Source organism: Geotrypetes seraphini, chromosome 7, assembly GCF_902459505.1.
Source record: "Geotrypetes seraphini chromosome 7, aGeoSer1.1, whole genome shotgun sequence".
NCBI classification, from domain to species: Eukaryota; Metazoa; Chordata; class Amphibia; order Gymnophiona; family Dermophiidae; genus Geotrypetes; species Geotrypetes seraphini.
The window spans coordinates 158,841,265-158,864,953 of NC_047090.1; the positions used below are offsets into that span (position 1 = coordinate 158,841,265).

At 42.7% G+C, this 23,689-nt stretch overlaps 1 protein-coding gene across 1 annotated transcript in view; it reads right to left on the reverse strand.

Annotated features, from left to right (window-relative positions):
- The window catches only part of TNFAIP2 (TNF alpha induced protein 2), a 36,270-nt gene extending 17,600 nt beyond the window's left edge, over positions 1–18,670 (reverse strand). The window contains exons 1-4 of the mRNA XM_033952362.1: positions 18,609–18,670; positions 16,221–16,496; positions 8,714–9,344; positions 5,080–5,194 (exon numbers count right to left, since the gene is read on the reverse strand). Coding sequence (XP_033808253.1) covers positions 5,080–5,194; positions 8,714–9,344; positions 16,221–16,496; positions 18,609–18,657 — 1,071 coding nt within the window. The 5' untranslated portion in view covers positions 18,658–18,670. The remainder of the gene's footprint in view (positions 1–5,079; positions 5,195–8,713; positions 9,345–16,220; positions 16,497–18,608) is intronic.
- Positions 18,671–23,689: the final 5,019 nt, after the last annotated feature.

Consider the following 23,689-nt stretch of genomic DNA (forward strand, 5'->3'; position numbering starts at 1 on the left):
CGTCTGGTAACCCTAACCCAGAAAGGCTTTGCAATATGAGAACAGATGCTTCCTGCTCTCCCATTGCATCGTCTCTGCTAGTGCCAGCTGCAGAGCCAGTTAAAGAGAAGAGGTGTAGCAGAATGAGGAGGCTGCTGTTGGATCTGGGAGAACAGGGAGCTGGGGCGGGGGATTAGGAGTGGAAGGGGGCTGGTACTGACACGGGGAGAGACAGAGTTGTTGGCCAAGCGAGAAGGATTACTGGCAGCTCTGGCTCTCTGGCATTCCATTTCTCATATTCTGTTAAGGTTTTAGCATCCTTCCCAAATTCTTGGCACACAGCATACACATGGGAGTCATAATGGATGATTACACAAGCCTACATTTCTGTGGCTTCCACGGAAGAAAACCCAGAATTAAGTTTTTGCCTAATCCTCTCTTTCACCTCTTTAAATTGGGCACACCCTGCATTTTACACATTCTGTCTTTAATGATTCTAATTTAAAAGGTCACGAAAAGGCAATTACATCTTTATTATCGGTATTTTTTTTTAAGTGTTCTCAGTTTTATTTCTTCCAGTCAGCAGTTTATTGTTTTCAAAACACCAATCACATAAAGTAACAACGGCTTTTGAAATAATTTAGCAAAATTTAATGGTTTGCATGCTGGAGAAATCTCTTTTCTTCCTCTAGGTCAGGAGTAGGGAACTCCGGTCCTCGAGAGCCGTAGTCCAGTCGGGTTTTCAGGATTTCCCCAATGACTATGCATTGAAAGCAGTGCATGCAAATAGATCTCATTCATATTCATTGGGGAAATCCTGAAAACCCGACTGGAATATGGCTCTCGAGGACCGGAGTTCCCTACCCCTGCTCTAGGTTTTCCGCTCTTTTTTTTTTTTTTTTTCCATTAAGGGCCCTGTTTATTGTGCTGTTAACTGCAAAATGATCTGCTCGGGGAGTTCTCAGCATTTTCCCATCAACTAATGTGAAGAAAGGTTTTCAACGGCACGTTAACCGATGGGCAGATAACGCGGTGCAATGAGCCCACCCCCATTGCCATGGCGCTTACTACTCTGCATTACCTGACACCTTCATGCAGTGTATCGCAAATTGCGCGCCGCGGCACACTAGTGTGCCTCCTGAGATTTGAGGTGTGCCGCGAGACGCAGGGGAGGAGGAGAGGCACGTCCTATAGGCCTCTCCTTCTCTTCGCGCGTGTTCTCTGCCAGCACCCTCCACTAGTCGCTTAGGGCCCGTCTGGAGGACCATCGTGCAGGTGCCGACGTCGATGTGACATCGTGTTGACGTCGGTGCACTTCCAGATGCCTCGAGGCGCGGCCACTGCGTTTAGCGTGCTGCGGCTCGACAAAGTTTGCGGGACACTACCTTAATAGTTAACAGGTGATGACTACTTTCTGTTCACTGCAAGGCACATTCTCTGCCCTTTGCTGTGTTAGGTGACAGACTACAAGTGTACGTGATAGATTTTGCATACACTGTGTATAGAATATCGACTACTGGCAGTTACACATGTAACTCCTAATTAGAGCCAATCGATTTCAATTATAGTCAATAATTTAGTTGGTAATGCCAATTAACAGCTAATTATTCAATTAAACTACATGTGTTCCCCTTTTTCTTCCACGTCTCTGAGCACAACCTATCCACATGATAAAAACTTTGTTATAAAAAAATTTTTTTGAATCCATCATAGTGATTTATGTAAGAGTGTTATTTATTTCTTTATTTTTATTATTTTTTTTTATTATAAACAGGAATAGAGCACAATTTCTATCAATTCAGAAATACATATTTATTTACTTTAAAAATTTAAAAACTAAACGGTTTACTTAATTTGCATACATCATTTAAAAACAAAAACATGATAGAATAAACATACAAACAATCCTCAGAAATCATGACTACAAAAAAGAATACCATAGCTTTGCATAATAAAAAGCGCGCCTATCGTTAACCACTACGCACTTAGGGGGAACTTCTATAAACGGTGCCTAATTGAGAAATGCCATTTATAACAGCAAAAAAATATTAAAGTTAAAGCACCTACTGGGGCCTAAATCGTTTAAAGCAGCAGTGTAACATACTACTTAAGATATTCTATTGAGCGTGATATCTGTGGCTTGCCTGGTATCTTGTAGGGGGGAGGATGAATTTTAAGAAAATGCTGAAAACTCAATTATTTGCCAATGTCTTTTTAGGCTAAGGTATAGTTCAGTTGATAACTGCCTTTTAGAACTCTTTTGACAGCAATGTATGATTTAAAGTTTGATATCATTTCTGAATTGATTGAATTTGTGCTCTATTCCTGTTTATAACAGGGACGATTAATGATGTTGTTTAGACATGTCTATGTTATATGTGGTAATCGCAGGGAAACAAGATTTTATGCATGTGATATGGAAACCGCATAGTTATATGCGGTATACAAATTTTTTAATAAATAAGAAATAAATAAATTACTTGTAAAATACGGTGTTTTCTATTTTTTCATTCTTAAGAGACCAATGCTGCTCTATCGTTTTTGAATTCCTAAGTCGGGTAAGATAAGTGCTAATTCTAAACTAAGGGCTCCTTTTACTAAGCTGCGATAGCGTTTTTAGCACAGCTAAGCCTGCGCTACGCGGCTAGAACTAACACCAGCTCAATGCTGGCATTAAGGTCTAGCGTGCGCGACAATTCAGCGTACGCCAAGACCGCACTAAAACTGCTACCACAGCTTAGTAAAAGGAGCCCTAAGTTATAAGTCTATGATCCCCAAAAAGTTTTTCCCTGAAAAGTGAATGAACCAATAAGACTTCAAAAGCAGTATACAATGATTGGATGGCGAGACCTTATACGTAGCGAGACCTTATACGTGGGGTTGTTCCCCCAACTGGTCTTCAGGTCCCTGAGCATACACTTTCATAGATATATATTGCATAATGTTAGGGTTACTAGATGTCCGGATTTTCCCGGATATGTCCTCCTTTTCGAGGACATGTCCAGGGGTTTGGACGGCTTTTCAAAACCCGGCATTTTGTCCAGGTTTTGAAAAGCTTCCCATCAAATCGTGCCGGGAAGGGCCGGGTGGGGGGGGGGGGGGGTGTAGAACGGGACGTGACACAGGCGGAACTGGGTGGGCCTGAGGGTGTGGCCATGGGTCCAGATTTTCCTTCGGGAAAATCTGGTAACCCCACATATTGTGAAAATTGTCTCAGTTTCTATATTTCTGGGTATTTCCTTGTGATCGTAACTGATTGCCCAGATTTCACATTGAAGTGAGTTGTTTTTTCAAATATTTTCTCCCCCGTGTTCTAGTGACTGAAGCCTAAATAAAAAGCGCCAGAATCGAGCCTGTGTAGGCACTTTGTGGCATTTAACGCCATTGTGGGCGTGGCTAATTCCAGAAGTCTTTTGTCAATACAAACTCTAAATACAGCTCTATCTTCGTCACTTTTAATAAGACTCATGCATTCAAGCACAAAAGATCATACCATATAAGTCAGGGATCTCAAAGTCCCTCTTTGAGGGCCACAATCCAGTTAGGTTTTCAGGATTTCCCTAATGAATATGCATTGAAAGCAGTGCAGGCACATAGATCTCATGCATATTCATTAGGGAAATCCTGAAAACCTGACTGGATTTCGGCCCTCAAGGAGGGACTTTGAGACCCCTGATATCAGGGCTGTGGAGTCGGAGTCGAGGAGTCGGAGTAGGAGGAAATTTCGGGTACCTGGAGTCGGAGTCAGAAGTACAAAAAACTGAGGAGTCGGAGTCGTAACATTTATCTACCGACTCCATTTTTGAACTTGGCATACCAATCACGAGTGATTCTTTCAGCTATAGCATCCACTATATACACAGCACAAATGTAACGAGCAGCTTCTGCGGCCTTAGAACTTTGATTAAAAGCAAAAAGAAGGTGGTGTCGAAAATGCTCATTTCTCTCAACTTGACATTCCATTTTAACGATCTGAAAATTAACCAGTGCTGTGGTGTCGGAGTCAGAGTCGAGGAGTCGGAGTTGAAGTCGGAGGAAATTTCGGGTACCTGGAGTCTGAGTCTGAAGTACAAAAAACTGAGGAGTCGGAGTCGGAACATTTATCTACCGACTCCACAGCCCTGCCTGATATAAGTCTTATCTATCGCTGTAGACCTCAGTAGTAGGTTAAACTTTGTACACATACAGCAAATGGGCACCAAAATTCTTCATTGGTCTCAAGCTTTCAAATGTTTTTTACTTTCAACTTTATAAATCTATATAAAACAATATAACTTATAAAGCTGAAAGTAAAAAACATTTGAAAGATTGAGACCAATGAAGAATTTTGGTGCCCATTTGCTGTATGTGTACAAAGTTTAACCTACTACTGAGGTCTACAGTGATAGATAAGACTTATATGGTATAATTCCAGAAGTACAAAAACACTTCAAAAAACTGTGTAAATCACACTAAATCACCTGCTATCAAACACGCTTTGTTTAAGAGTAGTAACAGTCAGTGTTCACTTCACAGAGATAACCTATCTCCAGTGTCTGCAGTCGGACCTCAGGGCAAATCATAAGGAATAACTCATATGCAGACTATCATTGATCATATATTATCTCAAGGGAACGGTTCTAGTGAGCAATTTTGACTGTGGTTGACTGATACTCTATAGAACAATTTTAGATGTTATTATATTCAAAATTCTTATTTGTTATTCATTGTCCTTATATATTAAGTTGAAACAATACTTAGCTTGGGTGAAACATCTCTACCCAGCCAGCTCAGCGAGCTCAATCCAATCCGACGGAAGATCTCCCTTTCGCCCGAAAGACATTACATCAGGCTTCTTCAAGAAGTTAAAGTTTTATCGTTTGGAGCCACTGTTGGTCCGTCAGGAGCCTGCCTTAATACCGGCATAGCTTTGCTCATATAGCTCGAACTCAAAGGGCCTAAATAAGCGCAATTCATAACAAAGATGGGCCCCGGAAATATCGGCCTGAAAAACCTTGGTCCCCTACAGTGGAAGATGGGGAATGGATCCCTTTCATGTCCTATGACTGAGAATGAGGATCTACAGATATCCATTTATGATGTCAATATCAACACTCTTACCTCTGCATTTATAATGTAATTGTATTCAAGCTCCCGGATGCTGTGGGAGGGCAAAATATCTCTCAGTTTGTCCACATCCACGCCTGTTTCCAAAGAGAAGTGACTCAGTATGTCACTGCAATAAGAGAGAAAGTTCATTTAGACCATTGACATAAAAGTCTTAAGATTTTAATACCTAGAAACCAAAACGTAACGTGAAAACATCACTTTTAATGTTGAGAAGAGGACTCCGGAATGGCAAATAGGCCTGGGAAACCTGGCAGCACCCTGATACGTAATCTGAAGGGCAAGGGCAGTGCTTGGCAATCTTTTTGTGGCTGGGATCCCATGATCATGGCTAAATTACACTGTGTGACCCATTTAGGATTGCCAGGTTTTCCAATCGGAAAATCCGGACCTCCAAGACCCGCCCTCCCAGGCCTGCCCAGTTCTACCCAGCCCCACTTTATAATGCCCTAATCCCACCCATAGTCTTCCCCTAGTCCTGCCCCCCTGCTGCCTGCTCTTGTCGGGCAGGGAGGGAAACCCGGGCATCCCTGCCCGACACGATTTGAGGCGGCTTTTCAAAACCCGGACAAAGTGCCGGATTTTGAAAAGCCGTCCGGGAGCTCAGCACGGGTTACAAGTGACATTTATAGTAAAATACAGGACAAAATTTTCAGGCATTTGCAGAGAGACAGGTGAGAAGAGGGGGAACAAGGGGGGCGTGAGAAGGGAGGAGAGAGGAGGAGGGTTGAGAGAGAGGGAGCGGGAGATTAAGGAAGGGAAGCAAGGAGGGGGCTGTCCGTGAGGACTGTTCAGTTGAAGTGACGGGTCTTCAGCCTTTCCCGGAAGGTCATCAGTGAGTCTTGGGACCTTATCTGGGCAGGCAATTGGTTCACTTCAGCACAAGCGGCAAAAAACTTGCTGCCCGCGTCATAGAGCCTGTTATGTGGGTGGGAAGGGGTCAGTGACCACTGGAGGATTAAGGGGGGGGGAGTCACGCTTTTATCCCTCAGTTTGAGCACCTTTTTTTGACACTTAGGCCTCCTTTTACAAAACTGTGGTAGCAGTTTCTATTGCGGGGAGCCGTACTGAATGGCCCGCGCTGCTCCCGATGCTCATTGAGTTCCTATCAGCGTTGGGAGCAGTGCGGGCCATTCATCATGGCTCATGTTGGAAACTGCTATCGCAGTTTCGTAAAAGAGGAGATTAATAATAATAATAATTTAGTTCTTATATACCACCCCACCAGCGGTTCACAACAGAAGAACTGAAACATTTCAGTTAAAAAATACAATTTCAAAAAAACACAACTATTATAATTACTACATCCGTTAAATATATCATCAGATAAAAGGTACATTTAAAATACAGAGCCTAATAGTTAGTTAGTCATTATTGAAACAGATGTAGCCAAAACCATCCTAATTTTTTGCCCCGGATGTTTTTACACTGTTCCATCATTGCAGAAAAAGTCCATATCGTAATTTCATCCTGGTCCCATCCAAAACACATGCCCAACATGCTCCTTTGTGATTTAGGCAAACTGCATAGAAAACCATCTTAAACATGAGTTTTGAAAAGCACGATTTGGACATTTTTGTGGGGGAAAAAGTCCATCCTGCTTTGTGCCAATTTGGGCGATGTTAGGCCATTGATCGGGTGGCTGGTTTTAATATTAATGACCTCATTTGCATGCCAGAATTGGAGAATGTGCAACCGCACGGAAAACCACATGGTGAGCCGTTTTCAGCATTGGGTGAGCAAATTCTGTCAGCCGCTAAACCAATCAAACTGGTTTAGCGAACGATCGGACAGTTTTGTGCATCTAGCTCCAGTTTTCTAATAGCCTCAGCTGTTAAAAACTTATCTTTTCGGATTGGCATACTCTTAATTGCTTTTTTAATCCGGGTGATATTTAGTATCATATTGGTACGAACGTTGGGGGAGAGATTTTCAGATTTGCAGTTGCTGCTTTTTATAATTGTATTTTAAGTTTTATAATCTTTTTTTTTTTTTCTATTTTAATTAGAATTTACTTTGTAATTTATTATTTTCATTGTATTTTACTTTCCCATTGATTATGGCGTTCTTTTTGTTTAGTTACTATGTAAACCACTATGATGATGTATCGAGTAGTGGTCTATAAATACCAATAAACATGAACATAAACATTGGCAAACTATTCCAAGCCACTGGTATTCCCATGAAAAAGCTTGTCACCTCGTTCTGCTAAGCCTCGTCTCTGTAACTGAGGGCTGTGCCAAGAGAGCACTTTGATCTAAGAGCATAGCTACACATACCACAGTAACCAGGTAAGAGGTGTGATGTAGTCAAAGGGCTTCACAAAGGAGTTGTGAGGATGAGATGTCAATAATTCAGCCATGGGTGTAAAGTTCAAAGTTCACTTTATTGATAAGACCACTGCGAGGACTCGAAGTCTTTGAGTCCTACTATCAATAACGTGAACTTTGAACTTTACACCCATGGCTGAATTATTGACATCTCATCCTCAGGACTCCTTTGTTGTGCCTTGATTGTCTCGTCGTTGAGGCCCCCTTGAGCTCCCTTTTTTGTGTCAAGGGGCTTCAGACATTGGCAAGTCACTTAATCCCCCCATTGTCCTAGGTACATTAGATAGATTGTGAACTCACTGGGACAGACAGGGAAAAATGCTTGAGTACCTGAATAAACTCATGAGCTCCCCTGGGTGAACGGTATAAAAAAAATTGAATCTAATATAATAAAGCCCTAAGCGCGCATGTGCACTCCCACCTGCATGCTCCCGTTTTCAGGAGGGACCCACAGGTAGGACCCACAGGTAGGAATGCGCATGCGCGCAGTGGCGCAGAGCCTGTCGGCCGCGGCGGCTCTTGTGAACTGGCCAGGGCGATGTCAGTGGGGGCCAGAACGGACTTTAATTCATGCCTCCCAGGCTTCTCCTCCTGCTCCGGCTGGGCCCACATAAAAAAAACAAAACCCCCCAGAGCTCGCTTCGGGTCCAGCAAGGGCTGCGGGTCCTGAAACCTTCTGATTCAAGCAGCGTCTGCAGCACTCTACACATGCTGCTTCGGGGCCTTCTACTGCCCTGATTTGCTGGGCAGTAGAAGGCCCCAAAGCAGCAATGTGTAGAGTGCTGCAGATGCTGCTGGAATTGGAAGGTTTGTCAGGACCGTGGGAAGGGAAGGGGGGGGGGGCGGTAAGGGACTAAGGGAGCCGGCCAGACTGCGGGAAGGGAAAGGGAGGGGGGAGAGGAAGGGGAAACGCTGCTGCTGCACAGGGAAGTGGTGTGGGAGGAGGGAAATGGAGGGGGAGGGAATGCTGCTGTGGCTGCTGCACAGGGAAGTGGCGGGAGAGAAATGCTGCTGCATAGGAGGCAGGGAGACAGATAGATAGAAAGAAAAGAAGAAAGACACAGGGGCAGGGAGAGACACAGAAAGACAAAGGGGGCCAGGGAGAGAGACAGATAGCGGGAGGGAGAGAGAGACAGAAATAAAGAAACACAGACATATATTCTAGCACCCGTTAATGTAACGGGCTAAAATACTAGTAAATAAATAAATAAAATATTAACTAATACAGTTGCTTCAGCTTTGATGTTGTAAGGTCCCAGAACCCAAATCAGTTGGTATGAAATAAAGTCCTCACTTACTTGGGATACATGTTTTCTACCCAATCGAGGATAAGATACGTATCGTTATCACCTAACTCAAATGTCGTAAATGCTCTTAGGTGATCGCAGAAAATCTCAAAGTAGACTTCGGCATAGGTGTTGCATACATCATAGTCTTTTGTGTAATGTTGTCTAAGACAGGTCACAACATGAGTTAGGTCCTTCCGAAATGTTTTTCCCAAGTGCAATAAATGCTGAGCAACGGCCGACATGTTATCTTGGGAACACTCTCCCTTGTGTGTCATTCTTTTGTTGACAGAGCATTTCACTATACTACGCCACATCGTCTTCCAGTTTCGAGGTCTTGTGTTGTTCCCCACCGGTGGTACTCTCTCTGGCAAATATTTTTTGTCTTCGTTCTCTTGTTCTGTTATTGCTTCTACTGCTTCTTGCAGTAAGTACGGGTTACTGTTTGCTATAGATTCTTCTATTATTACGAAGACATCTCTCTCTAGAAGTTGAAAGAGCTCTTCCAGCTCTGTCTGATCCTTCTTAGCTTCAGATTCACTTTTGCCATACGTTTTGCTGTAGACTTTATGTTCTAGGACAATCAGGTCCTTGCTGGCACTGAGCAGTCTGCCATGAGCGATATGTTCTCTGATTTGTGTAACTGTCAACAATTTAGAAAAGACAATATTTTTCTATTAAATTTTCTTTCAGTTGTATTAAAATACAGTTTCATTGTCAGTGCTTAAAATCCTAAAATATCTCACCACATTTCCCAAAATATAGGACTCCTTTTACTAAGCTGCGCTAGCGGTTTTAGCGTGCATAGCGCGCACTGAATTGCCGGGTGCACTAGTTTTTGGTGCATAGCGTGGGGGGCAGTGCGCGCTAATCTACAGCGTGCTGTAAAAACGCTAGCGTAAAAGGAGCCCATAGCATTTTGGGGAAAACTCATTAAATAGAGGCACCTACCCGAGTTGTATGAGAGTAAGAAATATCATAGGTGCAAAAGAACCGGTCTTTGTTTTAACATTGTGATTGTTGATAAAATAAATTTGATAGGAAAGCATTATTATACTTTAAATAGTGTGTTTTACTTCTGTATGACCTATAATTATGCAAGCATTTCAAGAGCACTGTCTTTTAGGTTGACTATGTTGAACTGCATTTTTCTTAGGGTGATACCATGCGGCATCAGGTTGAATCAGCATGAAATAGTCAACGCTCAGAGGATGAAAGTCCCACAATAGAGGTCTGCACGGTAACGGAGATCGCGGGAATCCTGCGGGTCCCGTGGGGTTCCCGCGGGAATCCCCCTAACCCACGGGACTCCCACCGTGACCCCCCTCTGGCCCACGGGACTCCCACGAGGACCCCTTTCTAGCCAACGGGACTCCCACGGGGATGGAAGGCTTTGGAAGCAGGGTTCATCCATATAATATAATGGACACGTCAGCCTTAGTAAAGGAGGGGGTTTATAAGTTAATTACCTGAACAGAAAACAAAAAAAGGGTTCCACCAAAGAGATTCCACAAGGAAAACAGCAGAGCAAACACAAAAGAAACTGTGGAATTGATGATCCGTTCAGAAGTAATTGCTGCTTTTTATGGGGACGGATGGTGATGGAGGTAATTCCTTGCGGGGATGGGTGGGGATGGAGAGGATCCTGACGGGGATGGGTGGGGACAGAGAGGATTCTGATGGGGACTTGTGGGGACGGAGAGGATCCTTGCGGGGACGGGCGGGGATGGGTGGGATTTCTGTCCCCGTGCAACTCTCTATCCCACAAGTGTCTTTCAAAAGTTTATGCTAGTCTTTACTCTAGTCCTCAAGGGCTGCCAACTTGTCAGGTACAGGGAAATACTTTTAAAACCAATAGGAGGAAATGTTTTTTCACTCAGAGAATAGTTCAGCTCTGGAACGCGTTGCCAGAGGTTGTAATAAGAGCGGATAGCGTAGCTAGTTTTAAAAAAAGGTTTGGACAAGTTCCTGGAGGAAAAGTCCATAGTCTGTTATTGAGAAAGCCATGGGAGAAGCCACTGCTTGCCCTGGATTGGTAGCATGGAATATTGCTACTCCTTGGGTTTTGGCCAGGTACTAGGGACCTGGATTGGCCACCGTGAAAACGGGCTACTGACTCAGTAAGGCTATTCTTATGTTCTTAGGATATCCATAATGCATATGCATGATAGAGATGCATGCCTACTACCTTCATTGTATGCAAATCTCTCTTATTCATATTCATTAGGGATATCCTGAAACCCTGGCCTACTGGTGGCTCTTAAGGATGAAACTGAAATACTTCAGGGTTTAGAAGGTTTCACCAGTACAATTCTAATTTTGCTTTCTATGCTGCTCGTAACATTTCCCCAGATTGGGGCTTTAAAATCTTCAGATTCTGACATATTCTCTTGGGACCTGTGAATACTATACCCCATTAACTTACGTTAAGATATGTCATGGTGGATAAATATAGCAGTTTCTGTGTGGGGAAGCAGGGAGAGATTGGGACGGCGGTGGTTTGGAGGCCTGCTCCCCGATGGCGGTGGCAGTGGCTTGGGAGCAGGCAGGGATACAGAAAGAAGGGGGAGCAGGGAGACAGACAGAAAGAAGGGAAAAAGAAAGAAAGGGGGGACAGGAAGACAGAAAGAAAGGGGGCATGGAGAGAGAAAGACAGACAGAAAGAGGGGCAGGGAGACAGAAAGAAAGGGGGGACAGGGAGACAGAAAGAAAGAAAGACAGAAAGGTGAGGGGGCAGGGAGAGAGGAAGAAATAGTTGGTGGAGGGAATGAGATCTGGAAGCATACAGCAGGCTGAAAGAAGGGAAGAAATATTGGATGAACAGTCAGAAGAAGAAAGTGCAACCAGAGACTCGTGAAATCACCAAACAACAAAGGTAGGAAAAATGATTTTATTTTCAATTTAGTGATAAAAATGTGTCCATTTTGAGAATTTATATCTGCTGTCTATATTTTGCACTATGGCCCCCTTTTACTAAACTGCAATAGCGGTTTTTAGTGCAGGGAGCCTATGAGCATCGAGAGCAGCGCAGGGCATTCAGCGCAGCTCCCTGCGCTAAAAACTGCTATCACGGTTTAGTAAAAAGGGAGGGGGTATATTTGTCTATTTTTGTATAGATGTTCCTGAGGTGACATTGCATAAAGTCATCTGCCTTGACCTCTTTGAAAACCCATGGAATATAAATGATAATTAACATTTTCTCTGCGTACAGTGTGCTTTGTGGGGGGTTTTAAAAATTTTATTGTTGGTAGATCATTTTGACTTGGTCATTTTAAAAGTAGCTGGCAAGCCCAAAAAGTGTGGGCACCCCTGGACTAGAACATTACATTAAAATACAATCAGTGAATTTTAAACAACCTACCAGCCCCCGGCTGTTGTGTTAAAACTGCCAACAGCTATAGAGGTTAAGAGTCAGAGAAGTATTTTCAAGGCATCTGAGTATGCAATCAAAGGCTTATTTACTAAAATGCAAAACAAATGTATTATTCATACGAAGGCAATTTTTAAAGGCTTTGGGCTCTTCAGCTTGGGAGTTAGGAGCCTACATTGGCCCTCTGAAAACTGACCAGGACTGAACTCCAACATTTAGGGTTTTACAAAATGGAAGACTCCTGGGAAAGAGTTAAGACAGGGCTAAAAAAAAAAAAAAAGAAAGTTAAGAGCTTGAACACTAGAAACCTAGGAATCTAACTCTAGATAAATGAACAGCAGTCTTAAATGTAAACTCCTATATAATAATAATAACTTTATTTTTTGTATACCGCTATACTGTAACAAAAATATCTAAGGAGGAAAAAGTAATTGCAAATTGAATTCACAAAAAACAATAAAAATATATGAGAATCCAATGAAGAGCAAAAATCATATGTTCTTTAAATATCATGATTTAAATACTGTATAATGAATAAATAGATTATTATATAGTGATGCTATATTGTAACAGATCTAAGCAGGTCACAATAAAGAGAGAAAAGGTGAAGTATAAGCAGCAAAAAAGTACAGGAGAAAATTAAGAATGAACAAATTTATCCAAAAGATAGGTCTTTACTGATTTCCTAAAAGGATGATAGAAAGAAGCTTTTGAGATTATTTCGCTTAGCCAAGATTTTAATGTAGGGAAAGCAAATAAGTGAGATCTACGAGTACAAAAACATGATGTTATTTCGAGTGTTCCTGTTAAACTTGTATACTTTAAACTGAGAAGAAAGATATTCAGGAGCTAAGCCAAATAGCGCCTTGAAACAGATACATGCAAATTTAAACAAAATTCTTGCCTCGAAAGGCAACCAATGTAGCTTTTGATACAAAGGACTCACATGATCAAACTTTCTTAGACCGAAGATCAAGCAGACTGCCGTATTTTGTATTAAACGCAATCTTTTTATGACTCCATAAATATATTATGTTACAGTAATCAAGGACTGACAGAATGGAAGTCTGAACTACTAATCTAAACGATGTTATATCGAAATATTTTTGATTGTTCGTAGTTTCCAAAGAATAGCAAAACATTTTTTAATCAACAACTCAGTGTGATCCTAGTCTAAAGTTAGATGACGATCTAATGAAACCCCTAGAAATTTGATAGAAGCATAAAGAGGAAAGTTTGATTTGAAGAACTTTGTCTGTAATTCTATCATTGGGGCTAGCCAGAAAAAAACATATTTTTAGCCAAATTAAGTTTAAGCTTAAACTGTGTCATCCAAAGTTCTATTTTAAGTAGAATATAGGCTATCCGGTTTTTCAAGTCAACTGTGATTGCTGTTGTTGGAATAAGAATGGTGATATCGTCAGCATAAGTATGAAATTTAACTTTCAGACTATGCAACAAATAAAATACAACTTGTCCACATAGATCATATACAGGGATCAAATGGACCTGACATGGGCGGTGTTTCGGCTAACAAGCCTTCCTCAAGGGTCCAATCATGGATGAAGTGTCTTGAATTGTGAAGCTAATTTTCCAAAACGCGTAAATACAATGCTGTGTGAACAAGTGGATAACTAGTCACTCGGGTACAGTTGAACTGCTCCTCTTCCTGTGGAACTTTGGGTCTTCCTGCTTTGCTTTGCAGATTGGGTGTATTCTATATTAGTGTGCTTAATTTTCAGGCATGCCCACGATCTGCCTGTGCTTTTCAACAGCCATGCCCCCTTTTCAGATTCGAACCACTTTATACAATGCTGTGGGCATAACTTCTAATTAGAGCCCAATTATCGTCAATTATGAGGCATTAATTGTCAATTACTCATGTTAAACAATTAAGCTGTGCTCACTGATTTATGCACACAACTTATGGCGCTATATACATAATTTGGAGATTAATGCATTCACATTAACTGCACTGATTGCTATGAAAGAAGAAAGAAACTGAATATGTCAAATAAGGACTGAAAAACTCAAGGTTTGTTCAAGACCCAGTTAAAAGCCCACCTCTTCGAGACTGCTTTCGACTCCTAAGTCCTCTCACCTTGGGTTTTGCATCCTTAACCCTATATGTCATGTCAATCTGTCCAAGTTAGATTGTAAGCTCTTCTAAGTAGGGACCGTCTATTAATTGTCAAAATGTACAGTGATGCGTACGCCTTTCAACGCTATATATGTGATAAATAGTAGGTTAATGTACAGTAAACCATTCTTCCTTCAAGCAAAACACCTGATGAAATATTCATAACTATTACACAGCCTTGGGTAGATTCTTTAAAACAGCATCAAAAACCTCAGCCTGTCCCTTGGAATTCTGGACCACTGACCCAGCCGAGTTCTGACTACATGTATGTAGGAACTTCTGTAAATAAAACTTGAAACCCTATCTAATGAATCTGCAAGCAGTCTGCAGGATTGTTGACCTGTGTTCTTATCTTTTAACTAGTTCACTTCCAAATGAATGAATCATGCAAAATCTTCATCAAAACATCCCACTCGGGCCATTCGTGTTTTGCAATTCTTGTTTTGCAGAAAGCAATGGCTGGAAAATGGACTCATTACTTCTGTCACTAAAAAGCCTGATACTGTTAATCAGGAAACATGAATTCCGTGCGGGATGTGGGGTGTTTGATGAAGATAAACTAAACTAAACCTTGGGTTTGTATACCGCACCATCTCCATAGTTGTGGAGCTCGGCACGTTTTACAGGATTTGTAATGAGGAAGGAACTCCAAGGAGGGGCTAGAAGAAGATCAGAGGAGAGGAGAATGTTAGAGGGCTAGGATGTCAGAGGAGGGGGGAGTGTTAGGTTTTACAGAAAAGCCAGGTTTTCAGCTGTTTACGGAAGGGTTGGAGAGCACTCAGGTTTCGAAGGGGGGAGGTAAGGTTGTTCCAGAGCTCGATGAATCTGAAGGAGAGGGAAGTCCCCAGTTTTCCTGGGTGGGAAATGCCTTTTAATGAGGGGAAGGATAATTTCGATTTTTGGGTAGGTCTGGTGGTATTAAGATTTGAGGAATTCCAAGAAAGTGGAATTAATGGAGGAAGGATGCCATGGAGGATCTTGAAAGTTAGGCAGATGCATTTGAAGTGAACTCTGGAAGCTATGCATGATTCACTAATTTGGAAGTGCACTGTTTAAAAGATAAGTTCACAATCTATTATCATTATAACTTTGCACCGATGATTGCATCGCAGTAAATGTCTAAGCTGTTTGGGTTGACTGTTTGTGTGTTATGATGGTCCACTTCAGAAAAAAAATGTTTGCGTAGTTTAAAGTGTAGAAACTGGATTTTGTATTATTACCACTGTATAAAGATGCAAAACATGACCGCAATTTTTTTATACACAATTTAAAATTTCTCATATGACAAGAAGAGTCAATAAGGAAATTAACAATGTAAAAAGAAAATATGAAAGTGGCATATATAATACATTATACCATAAAGAGGAAAATCTATACAAAATTACAATGCTGTTAGTCCACAATAAGAGGGAGAAAGAGCTATTAAAACCAGAGATCTAGGAAAGAAAGGGAAAAAAAAATTCTGGATAAAAGCAAGACAATGCCTGGCGTTGACCCACTGAGCAGACTACGAAGACAGATTTTAAGGAGTGCTTGAAGTCGCAATCTGTTTCCCAACAAGAAAATTGATCAATTGCTATGGGTAACCCCCCAACCCAAAAAAAAAAACCCAAAACCCCCAACCCCAAAAACAACATATCGACCCCCCCTGATGGGTAACCACACATGTACAAGGATATCTAAAAACATAAGACTCCCCTAACTGTGCAACCTAAGGTCTTAAAAGTAAGAACTGTTTTCATCTCTTCTGGGTTGTTCTTGATACATCCATATGACATAAATGATACATCTTTATGCTTAAAAAACAATTTAAGCAACCAATCTTTGTCAGAATCTATAGCAAATTGAACCAACAATTTGCAGGAACCAGAGCCCCCATATCTGACCTCTCAAGGAAATTAGTCTGGGTCTAATCAGCAGCTGATAATCTGAATTTAAAAGAAAGCACACACAGATTTTTTTTCATATCTTGGTCACTTGTACACACTAGAAGCCAAAATTAGGCTTACCTGTAACTACTGCTGGCTGAATGATGGTGGTCTCTATTTCTGATGACATAGCTGATTTTGCTCCACAGGCAAAGAGTTGTAATATTTTCTCTACTCCTCGCCTTTTCTTCTGCTTCCCAGTTTTCTTAGAGTCTGGAAGCGGAGCTTTTTTACTCGGCTCCGCCGCTGGGCTGCTTAAAGGCGCTTCCTTTCCACCCGGGTTGGGAGAATTCTCACAGCCTCCCGTTTCGCTGTCTTTAGACATCCTTAACTCTTGAATCCTCTCCTTCTTCCCCCCTGCAAGTAGTTGTAAAATTTGAAAGGGGTGTGAGAAAATCGTACCCTGTAAACATGTACCTTTTCGTCAGTTTCCTTTTCTTAGTTTGACAACATATGTTAAACTTGCCATTCCAATGAAGTTGTCCGTATTTGAATCACCACGTCAAAAAGAAGCTTTCGTATTTGGCAATACCCCCAAAAGGCACCAAATTTAAAGCTATACAGTCCCTGATCAGTATCTCTCTTCTGCTTCCTATTATTCAGGATCTCCCCCCCTTTGATTTTATATTGCGACGGCTTTTTCGTTTTTATTATTAGCTAGACGTTTAAATGGCTTTTTTCGCTTTTATTATCAGCTAGACGTTTAAACTCAGAGCGAGGATCAATGCACAGTGAGTGATGAAACGATCTCTCCAACTAGAGAATGACACGGTGACAAAATTCATCACCGTTCCCGTCCCCGCGGATAACCGAGGGAAACCATCTTCATGTCATTCTTTAAGGAGAGGGAAGAATTAGAGTATGAATGGCCACAACCACTGACCCACAAGCTTTGCTTTGAAGAATGCTGGTGTAGAAGGACTGAGGTTGAAACAGACACTACAGAATGACAGTCTCTGGTATCCAGAGCAGACATTGTGATGTCATAATGCCTCATTCCACCAGTGCCTAAGAGCCAATCACATCAGTGATGTCACAATGGCTTCATTATCCTTGGCTCACATAAGCACAGCCACTGACCCGCAAGCTTTGCTTTGAATGCTGGTGTAGAAGAACTGAGGCTGAAATAGACACTAAAAAATGACATGGGATTATTTCCCGCGGTTATCCGCTGGGACGGGAACGATGATGAATTTTGTCACCGTGTCATTCTCTATCTCCAACACAAAAGGGAGGGAGAAGTCGGAGAGAACGCAACAAGATGAATCTACAAGAGACACTACATTAAATTCCTGCTTGCTCTCTTAAATATCATCCATCCATAACAACAACAAAAATGATTGGCTAATGCAAACTAGGCTATACAGCAGGGACATTATAAAAAGTTTCTGAAGATTTGGGAGCCATTGACAAAATTTTGCAAAGAGTGATAGTTGATTTTGCCCTTTGATCATGTACGTCCAGGGTGGGTGGGTGGGAAAATATTTTTAATTCTTTCATTTGAGTGCAATTTTTGAATAGGAGTATGGGGAGGTGATATATCTATTTGTCATAGATTACAATTTTGATGGAATTTAAGTGCTTTTATAGTGTAATATGATTGTATAATATGTTGCACTTATTTAAGGCTTAAAAATGAATACAGAATTTTTTAAAAAGAGACGCTAAATTAAATTCCTGCTTGCTCTTTTAAATATCATCCGTCCATAGCAACAAAAATAAAAGATTGGCTAATATAGAGTTTTTGTTTCATCGCTATGTGTTAGGACTGAGTGATTCAGAAGTGCCGATAGGGAGAGCAAACAGAAGTGCACTATAGTGCCGATAGGGAGGGCAAAAAGAAGTGCACTATAGTGCCTATAGGGAGGGCAAACAGAAGTGCACAATAGTGCCTATAGGGAGAGCAAACAGAAGTGCACTATAGTGCCTATAGGGAGGGCAAATAGAACTGCACTATAGTGCCAATAGGGAAGGCAAACAAGTGCACTATAGTGCCTATAGAGAAGGCAAACAAGTGCACTATAGTGCCTATAGGGAGGGCAAACAGAAGTGCACTATAGTGCCGATAGGGAGGGCAAAAAGAAGTGCACTATAGTGCCTATAGGGAGGGCAAACAGAAGTGCACTATAGTGCCGATAGGGAAGGCAAACAAGTGCACTATAGTGCCTATAGGGAGGGTAAACAGAAGTGCACTGTAGTGCCTATAGGGAGGGCAAAAAGAAGTGCACTATAGTGCCGATATGGAGGGCAAACAGAAGTGCACTATAGTGCCTATAGGGAGGGTAAACAGAAGTGCACTATAGTGCCTATAGGGAGGTCAAAAAGAAGTGCACTATAGTGCCTATGGTGACAGGGTAAACAGGGTCTCCTCATGCCGTTCTCTATTCGTAGCCTAATGTCAAAGGAAACGCTAGAAGTAGGTTAGAGGAGAAATGAAAGCAGGGTTGGATCCGGGGCGGGTTTACTCACCCAGCCACAGCGCAGGCCGTATTGTCAGGCTGCAGGGCTTTCTGCTCATGTATTTTGCATCAGGCATTGGAATGGATGGTCACAAACCCGACGACATGACTATATATTTCTTTTCAACCCCGCCCACCAGCCCCGCCTCCTTCCCCACTTGCATAATTTGGGGAACTTTTGTGGTCGTTTCAGACTCGTGACGTTCAGACCGGAAACGTTTGCCCTCGGCTGGGAAGGGTCCTGGCAAAAGATATTTGGTCGGGGGTCGAAATTGATCACGGAGGATTAAAAGGCTAAGCGAGCGTTGGGCAGATCCAGCTCTGTGGATGCACTGGGTGCCGGGCAGGCTCCTTCATTTTGTCCAGGGAGGGGTAATTTGTGTTGTATTTGGCACCCCCCCCTCCCCCCGGCACACTGAAATAAACTGAGAGGCTAAAAAGCGTGATCATGCATTCTTTTATTTTTCAGTTGGGCTTTGTTGTATGTTCTCTTTGCAATTGCTAATAAAGATACAGTATATATATAGGTGGGTTTTTGTTTTTTTTTTAACTACCAACCCCCTTCTTTCCTACGATTTTAGTATCCTTAGGGAAATCCGAAAATCCCTCTCCGTTTACGTTTGGGGTGAGGAATATCCCAGGCGGCTTCGTCTTTGGGGGGGATGGGAGGAGGGAATCCCTGTTGCCCCCGGAATCCCCGTGAAAGAAAGTGGAATCCCCCGATCCTCCTTGGGTCCGTCTTTGAGGGCTGCGGTGGGGGAGGGGGGGAAGTCCTCTGCTCTACCCCTTGCCTGTCTATAGTCTGCAGCAAGGGTGGGGAATCCCCGCCTAGGAGGGAATTCCCAGCCCATGTGTCTTGTTCTTGGGTGGAAGGGTGTTTAGGGGCCCTAAACAGGGGCCTGAAAGTTGATTGAGTATTGGGAAGTGGACATAAGGCTGGAGGTTCACCTAGGATGCCTAATACCCTTGCACTGACCCTGTACATAATTAAATTACATTAGAGATTTCTATTCCGCCATTACCTTGCAGTTCAAGGCAGATTACAAAAGATTTAAGGTTGGTCTGTTACAAGAAGGGAACAGTGGTCTGTTACAAGAAGAGATCAGTGGTCATGACTAGTGAAGAGGGCGGGTATTGTCAGGGAGTTAAGAAGAAGATAGGAGGAATAAGGTAATCGTGATGTTAAGACTTAATCAGGGATTTCTTGAAGAGTATGGTCTTTATTTCTTTTCTGAATAACCTGTAGTCCGTGGTTGTTATCAGCAGATTGGAGATTTGGTTATCCAGTTTCGCTGCTTGGGTGGATATGAGGCCGTCGTAAAGTTTTTTCCGTTTAACTTCTTTGATTGGCGGGTGTGTGAATGGGGTGTGAGATTTTCTATGTCTGGTTGAGGTATTATGGATGAGTCGGTTGATCAGGTAGGTTGGGCTGTCACCGTTTATGGTTTTAAATAGCGTGCAGTAAAATTTGAATAGTATTCTTTCCTGGATTGGGAGCCAGTGTGGGCTCATGAAAGCTTCAGTAATGTGGTTGTGTTTTTTTAGGGGAGTAAACGAGTCTTAGTGCTGTATTTTGGACTGTTTGCAGTTGTTGGATCATTACTGCAGGGCAAGGGAGATAGAGGATGTTGCAATAATCCAGTATACCTAGGATAAGGGATTGAACTATGAGCTGGAATTGTGCTCTTTCGAAGAATTTGCGAATTTGTCTTAGGTTCCTCATTACGGCGCATGTGGTGGTAGGGGGAGGTTTTCAGATTATGTTGTTGATCCTGTGCTGTGACCGGTTCTTTGGGGGGTTTTCTGTGGTTATTTCAGAATAGGTGGTTGGTTTTATGTTGTGTCCAGTTGGGAGGGAGTATGGGTGCAACGTGCAGGGGGGAGGGGCGGAGCTCGCTCCCACGCCCTTGGGCTCTGGTCACTGCTCCCGCTCTGTCTCCGCTGCTCCCGGTTCAAGGTGGGAGGCGGAGTAGTCTGAGGTAGGTGGGCAGAAGGCAGAGCAAGCCTGAAGAAAAGTTGTAAACAAAAGCTTTTCCGCTGAGCCTAATGTATAACAAGCACCTCTGAGCACCCTAAAATTCTACCTCCACTGTGCCTTCTTGCACCACATAGTTTAGCTGTGTGTGGTAAAAGATAGGAGAGGTTTTGGCGCCTCCAAATTTCACTGCCTTTCTCCGCTGCTTACTGTGTTGACTAGCCTTGATGTACAAAAACACTACAAGTGCTGGAGTAAAAGCAGCACAAATTCTTCACTACTAGGCACTTTGGAAATTATACAAAACTCAGTTAAAATGCATTTTAAAAACGTCTATATCAGGGGTAGGGAACTCTGGTCCTCGAGAGCCGTATTCCAGTCGGGTTTTCAGGATTTCCCCAATGAATATGCATGAGATCTATTTGCATGCACTGCTTTCAATGCATATTCATTGGGGAAATCCTGAAAACCCGACTGGAATACAGCTCTCGAGGACCGGAGTTCCCTACCCCTGGTCTATATGAAAATAGCCCTAAATTCCAGGATCAGTCTCTGAAAATTTGTTCAGCAGATCCTGGACCAGGGGTAAGCAATTCCGGTCCTCGAGACCCACAGACAGGTCAGGTTTTCAGGATATCCACAATGAATATGCATGAGATGGATTTGCATGCAATACCTCCTTGAGATGCAAATCTATCTCATGCATATTTATTGTGGATATCCTGAAAACCTGACCTGCCTGTGGCTCTCGAGGACCGGAATTGCCTAACCCTGCCCTGGGAAATCGGATCAGACTAAAGATCACTACACAAAAACTAAGTTCTATAAGTACCTCATTTCTGTCCCACAAGCAGGACACAAACAAACTCCAACCATAGATGGGTGCCAGCTGGTTCCAGATTTTCAGAACAGGTTGATCCGGTTTTACCACTCGGCAGTTCTGATTTCCCTATTGCATTAAGGCTGCAGGTTCATGAATGCCAAATCTGGATTCCCACCACTGAATAAACGAGAAATTGTATAATTTATTGAAATTTATATGATGCTGGTTTGGCTAAAAGTAATTTCAACTCCAAATGTGGAAAATGGAAGCCCAAGAGCTTGTCTCTGTAGGTCAGGGGTGTCAAAAACACCAATGAATATGCATGGGGGTGTCAGGATTTCCCCAATGAATATGCATGAGATCTATTTGCTTGCACTGCTTTCATTGTATGCTAATAGATCTCATGCATATTCATTGGGGAAATCCTGAAAACCCGACTGGATTGCGGCCCTTGAGGAGGGACTTTGACACCCCTGGCCTGGGAGGTGGTATAAGAGGAAGGGATGGAGGTCAAGAGGGGTATAAGTCTGAAGAGAATAGCAGAGGAGCATCATTTGAAAAGAGTTTCCCTCCGAGGGGTCAAGTCAGGATTGGAGGGATTAAGGAGAGTGGAGAATTTTTGAGAGGGACTATTTAACAAGAACAACAATTTTCTCTGTTTCAGCTCCTACGTTTTGCAACGCGATGCTCCCGGAACTACGGGAAGAGACAGTCTTAGAACGTTTCGAAGGCAAATTAAAAACATTTCTGTTTATAGATGCTTGCAACCTATGGGTGTCAAAGTCCCTCCTCGAGGGCCGCAGTCCAGTTGGGTTTTCAGGATTTCCCCAATGATTATGAAATGAACTGTGAAAGATAAGATTAAAATTGAATTGATTCAGATAACATTTGTTTGTATTAAATATTTAATAGCTGGTTTTAAGAATTTGAGTTATCCAATGAATATGCATGAGATCAATTGGCATACAATGAAAGCAGTGTATGCAAATAGATCTCAGGCATATTCATTGGGGAAATCCTGAAAACCCGACTGGATTGCGGCCCTCGAGGAGGGACTTTGACACCCCTGATTTCACTGTCCTATAACCTTCTTCAATCTCTGCTCACAGACAGGAACCCCCTCCCCCCTATTCAATCCTTAAGTGGCTTCTTTTACTATCTGACTTGTATTTTTTCTCCCATTACCGTTTCTGTACCTTGGTTTGTTTTTTGTCTGTCACTCAAACTCATAATTTTTAATATGTACACCGTTTAGAAACTTGATGGACGGTTTATCAAATTTTAATAAAACTTGAAACTTAAAAGGGAGCCACCTCCAAGTCTTAGAATCTTTTACTGTTCCTCGGAGGCAGTCTACAGGCATTTTCTGGCTGTGGTAGAAATGGCCATAGCACATGGGAAACAACCACGAAAGACCACGCTAAGGCCACTTGTAAAAAGAGCCCTAAGGGAGGTCTTTTCTTATATCCCCTAGTGTTTTTTTTACACTTTATAAGCAGGGTATGATTAAAGGATAGGCAAAGCCTTGGGCTTGAAGGGTTCCGATGTGCTGACCTGATGATGTCATCATACGTAGCCACACCAATGTCCTGCTCTTCTAGCAACGTGCTGGGCGAGGACTTCGTCGGTATCCATTGTTTATTGCTTTCTTGAGACTCGCAGCATAGCAAAGAAGCCCAGCCGGTGGCTACCCTTGAAAGGAAGTGGGGGACTCTGTGCTTCGGAGTCTTCTGTTCGCTGCCGGCGCTATGGCAGAATGGAGGGGGTGGGTGCTGCACACCGCTCAGACTGAGCACTGCAGATATGGCCCCGTGTCTGGCCTTGGAAGAGAGAAGGAGTAACAGGGGTCATTTTCAGTGGGGCCTGCACAGGTGGCTGAGCCACGTGGGGGTGACCCAAGCAGAAAAGAGTTGCTTGCTATAGGAGGTATGAAGTGGTCAAAGGGCCTAACCTGGGGCAAACAAAAGTGATCTGGAGGGTAGTCCGAGTCTCGGTAATATAGAAACATGATGGCAGATAAATGCCAAATGGCCCATCCAGTGTGCCCATCCGCAGTAACCATTATCTCTTTTTCTCTCTGAGAGATCTCATGTGCCTATCTCAGGCTCTTTTGAATTCAGACACAGTCTCCGTCTCCACCACCTCTTCCGGGAGACTGTCCATTGCATCTACCACCCTTTCTGTAAAAAAGTATTTCCTTAGATTACTCCGGAGCCTCTCACCTCTTAACTTCATCCTATGCCCTCTCATTGTAGAGTTTCTTTTCAAATGAAAGAGAATCGACTCATGCGCA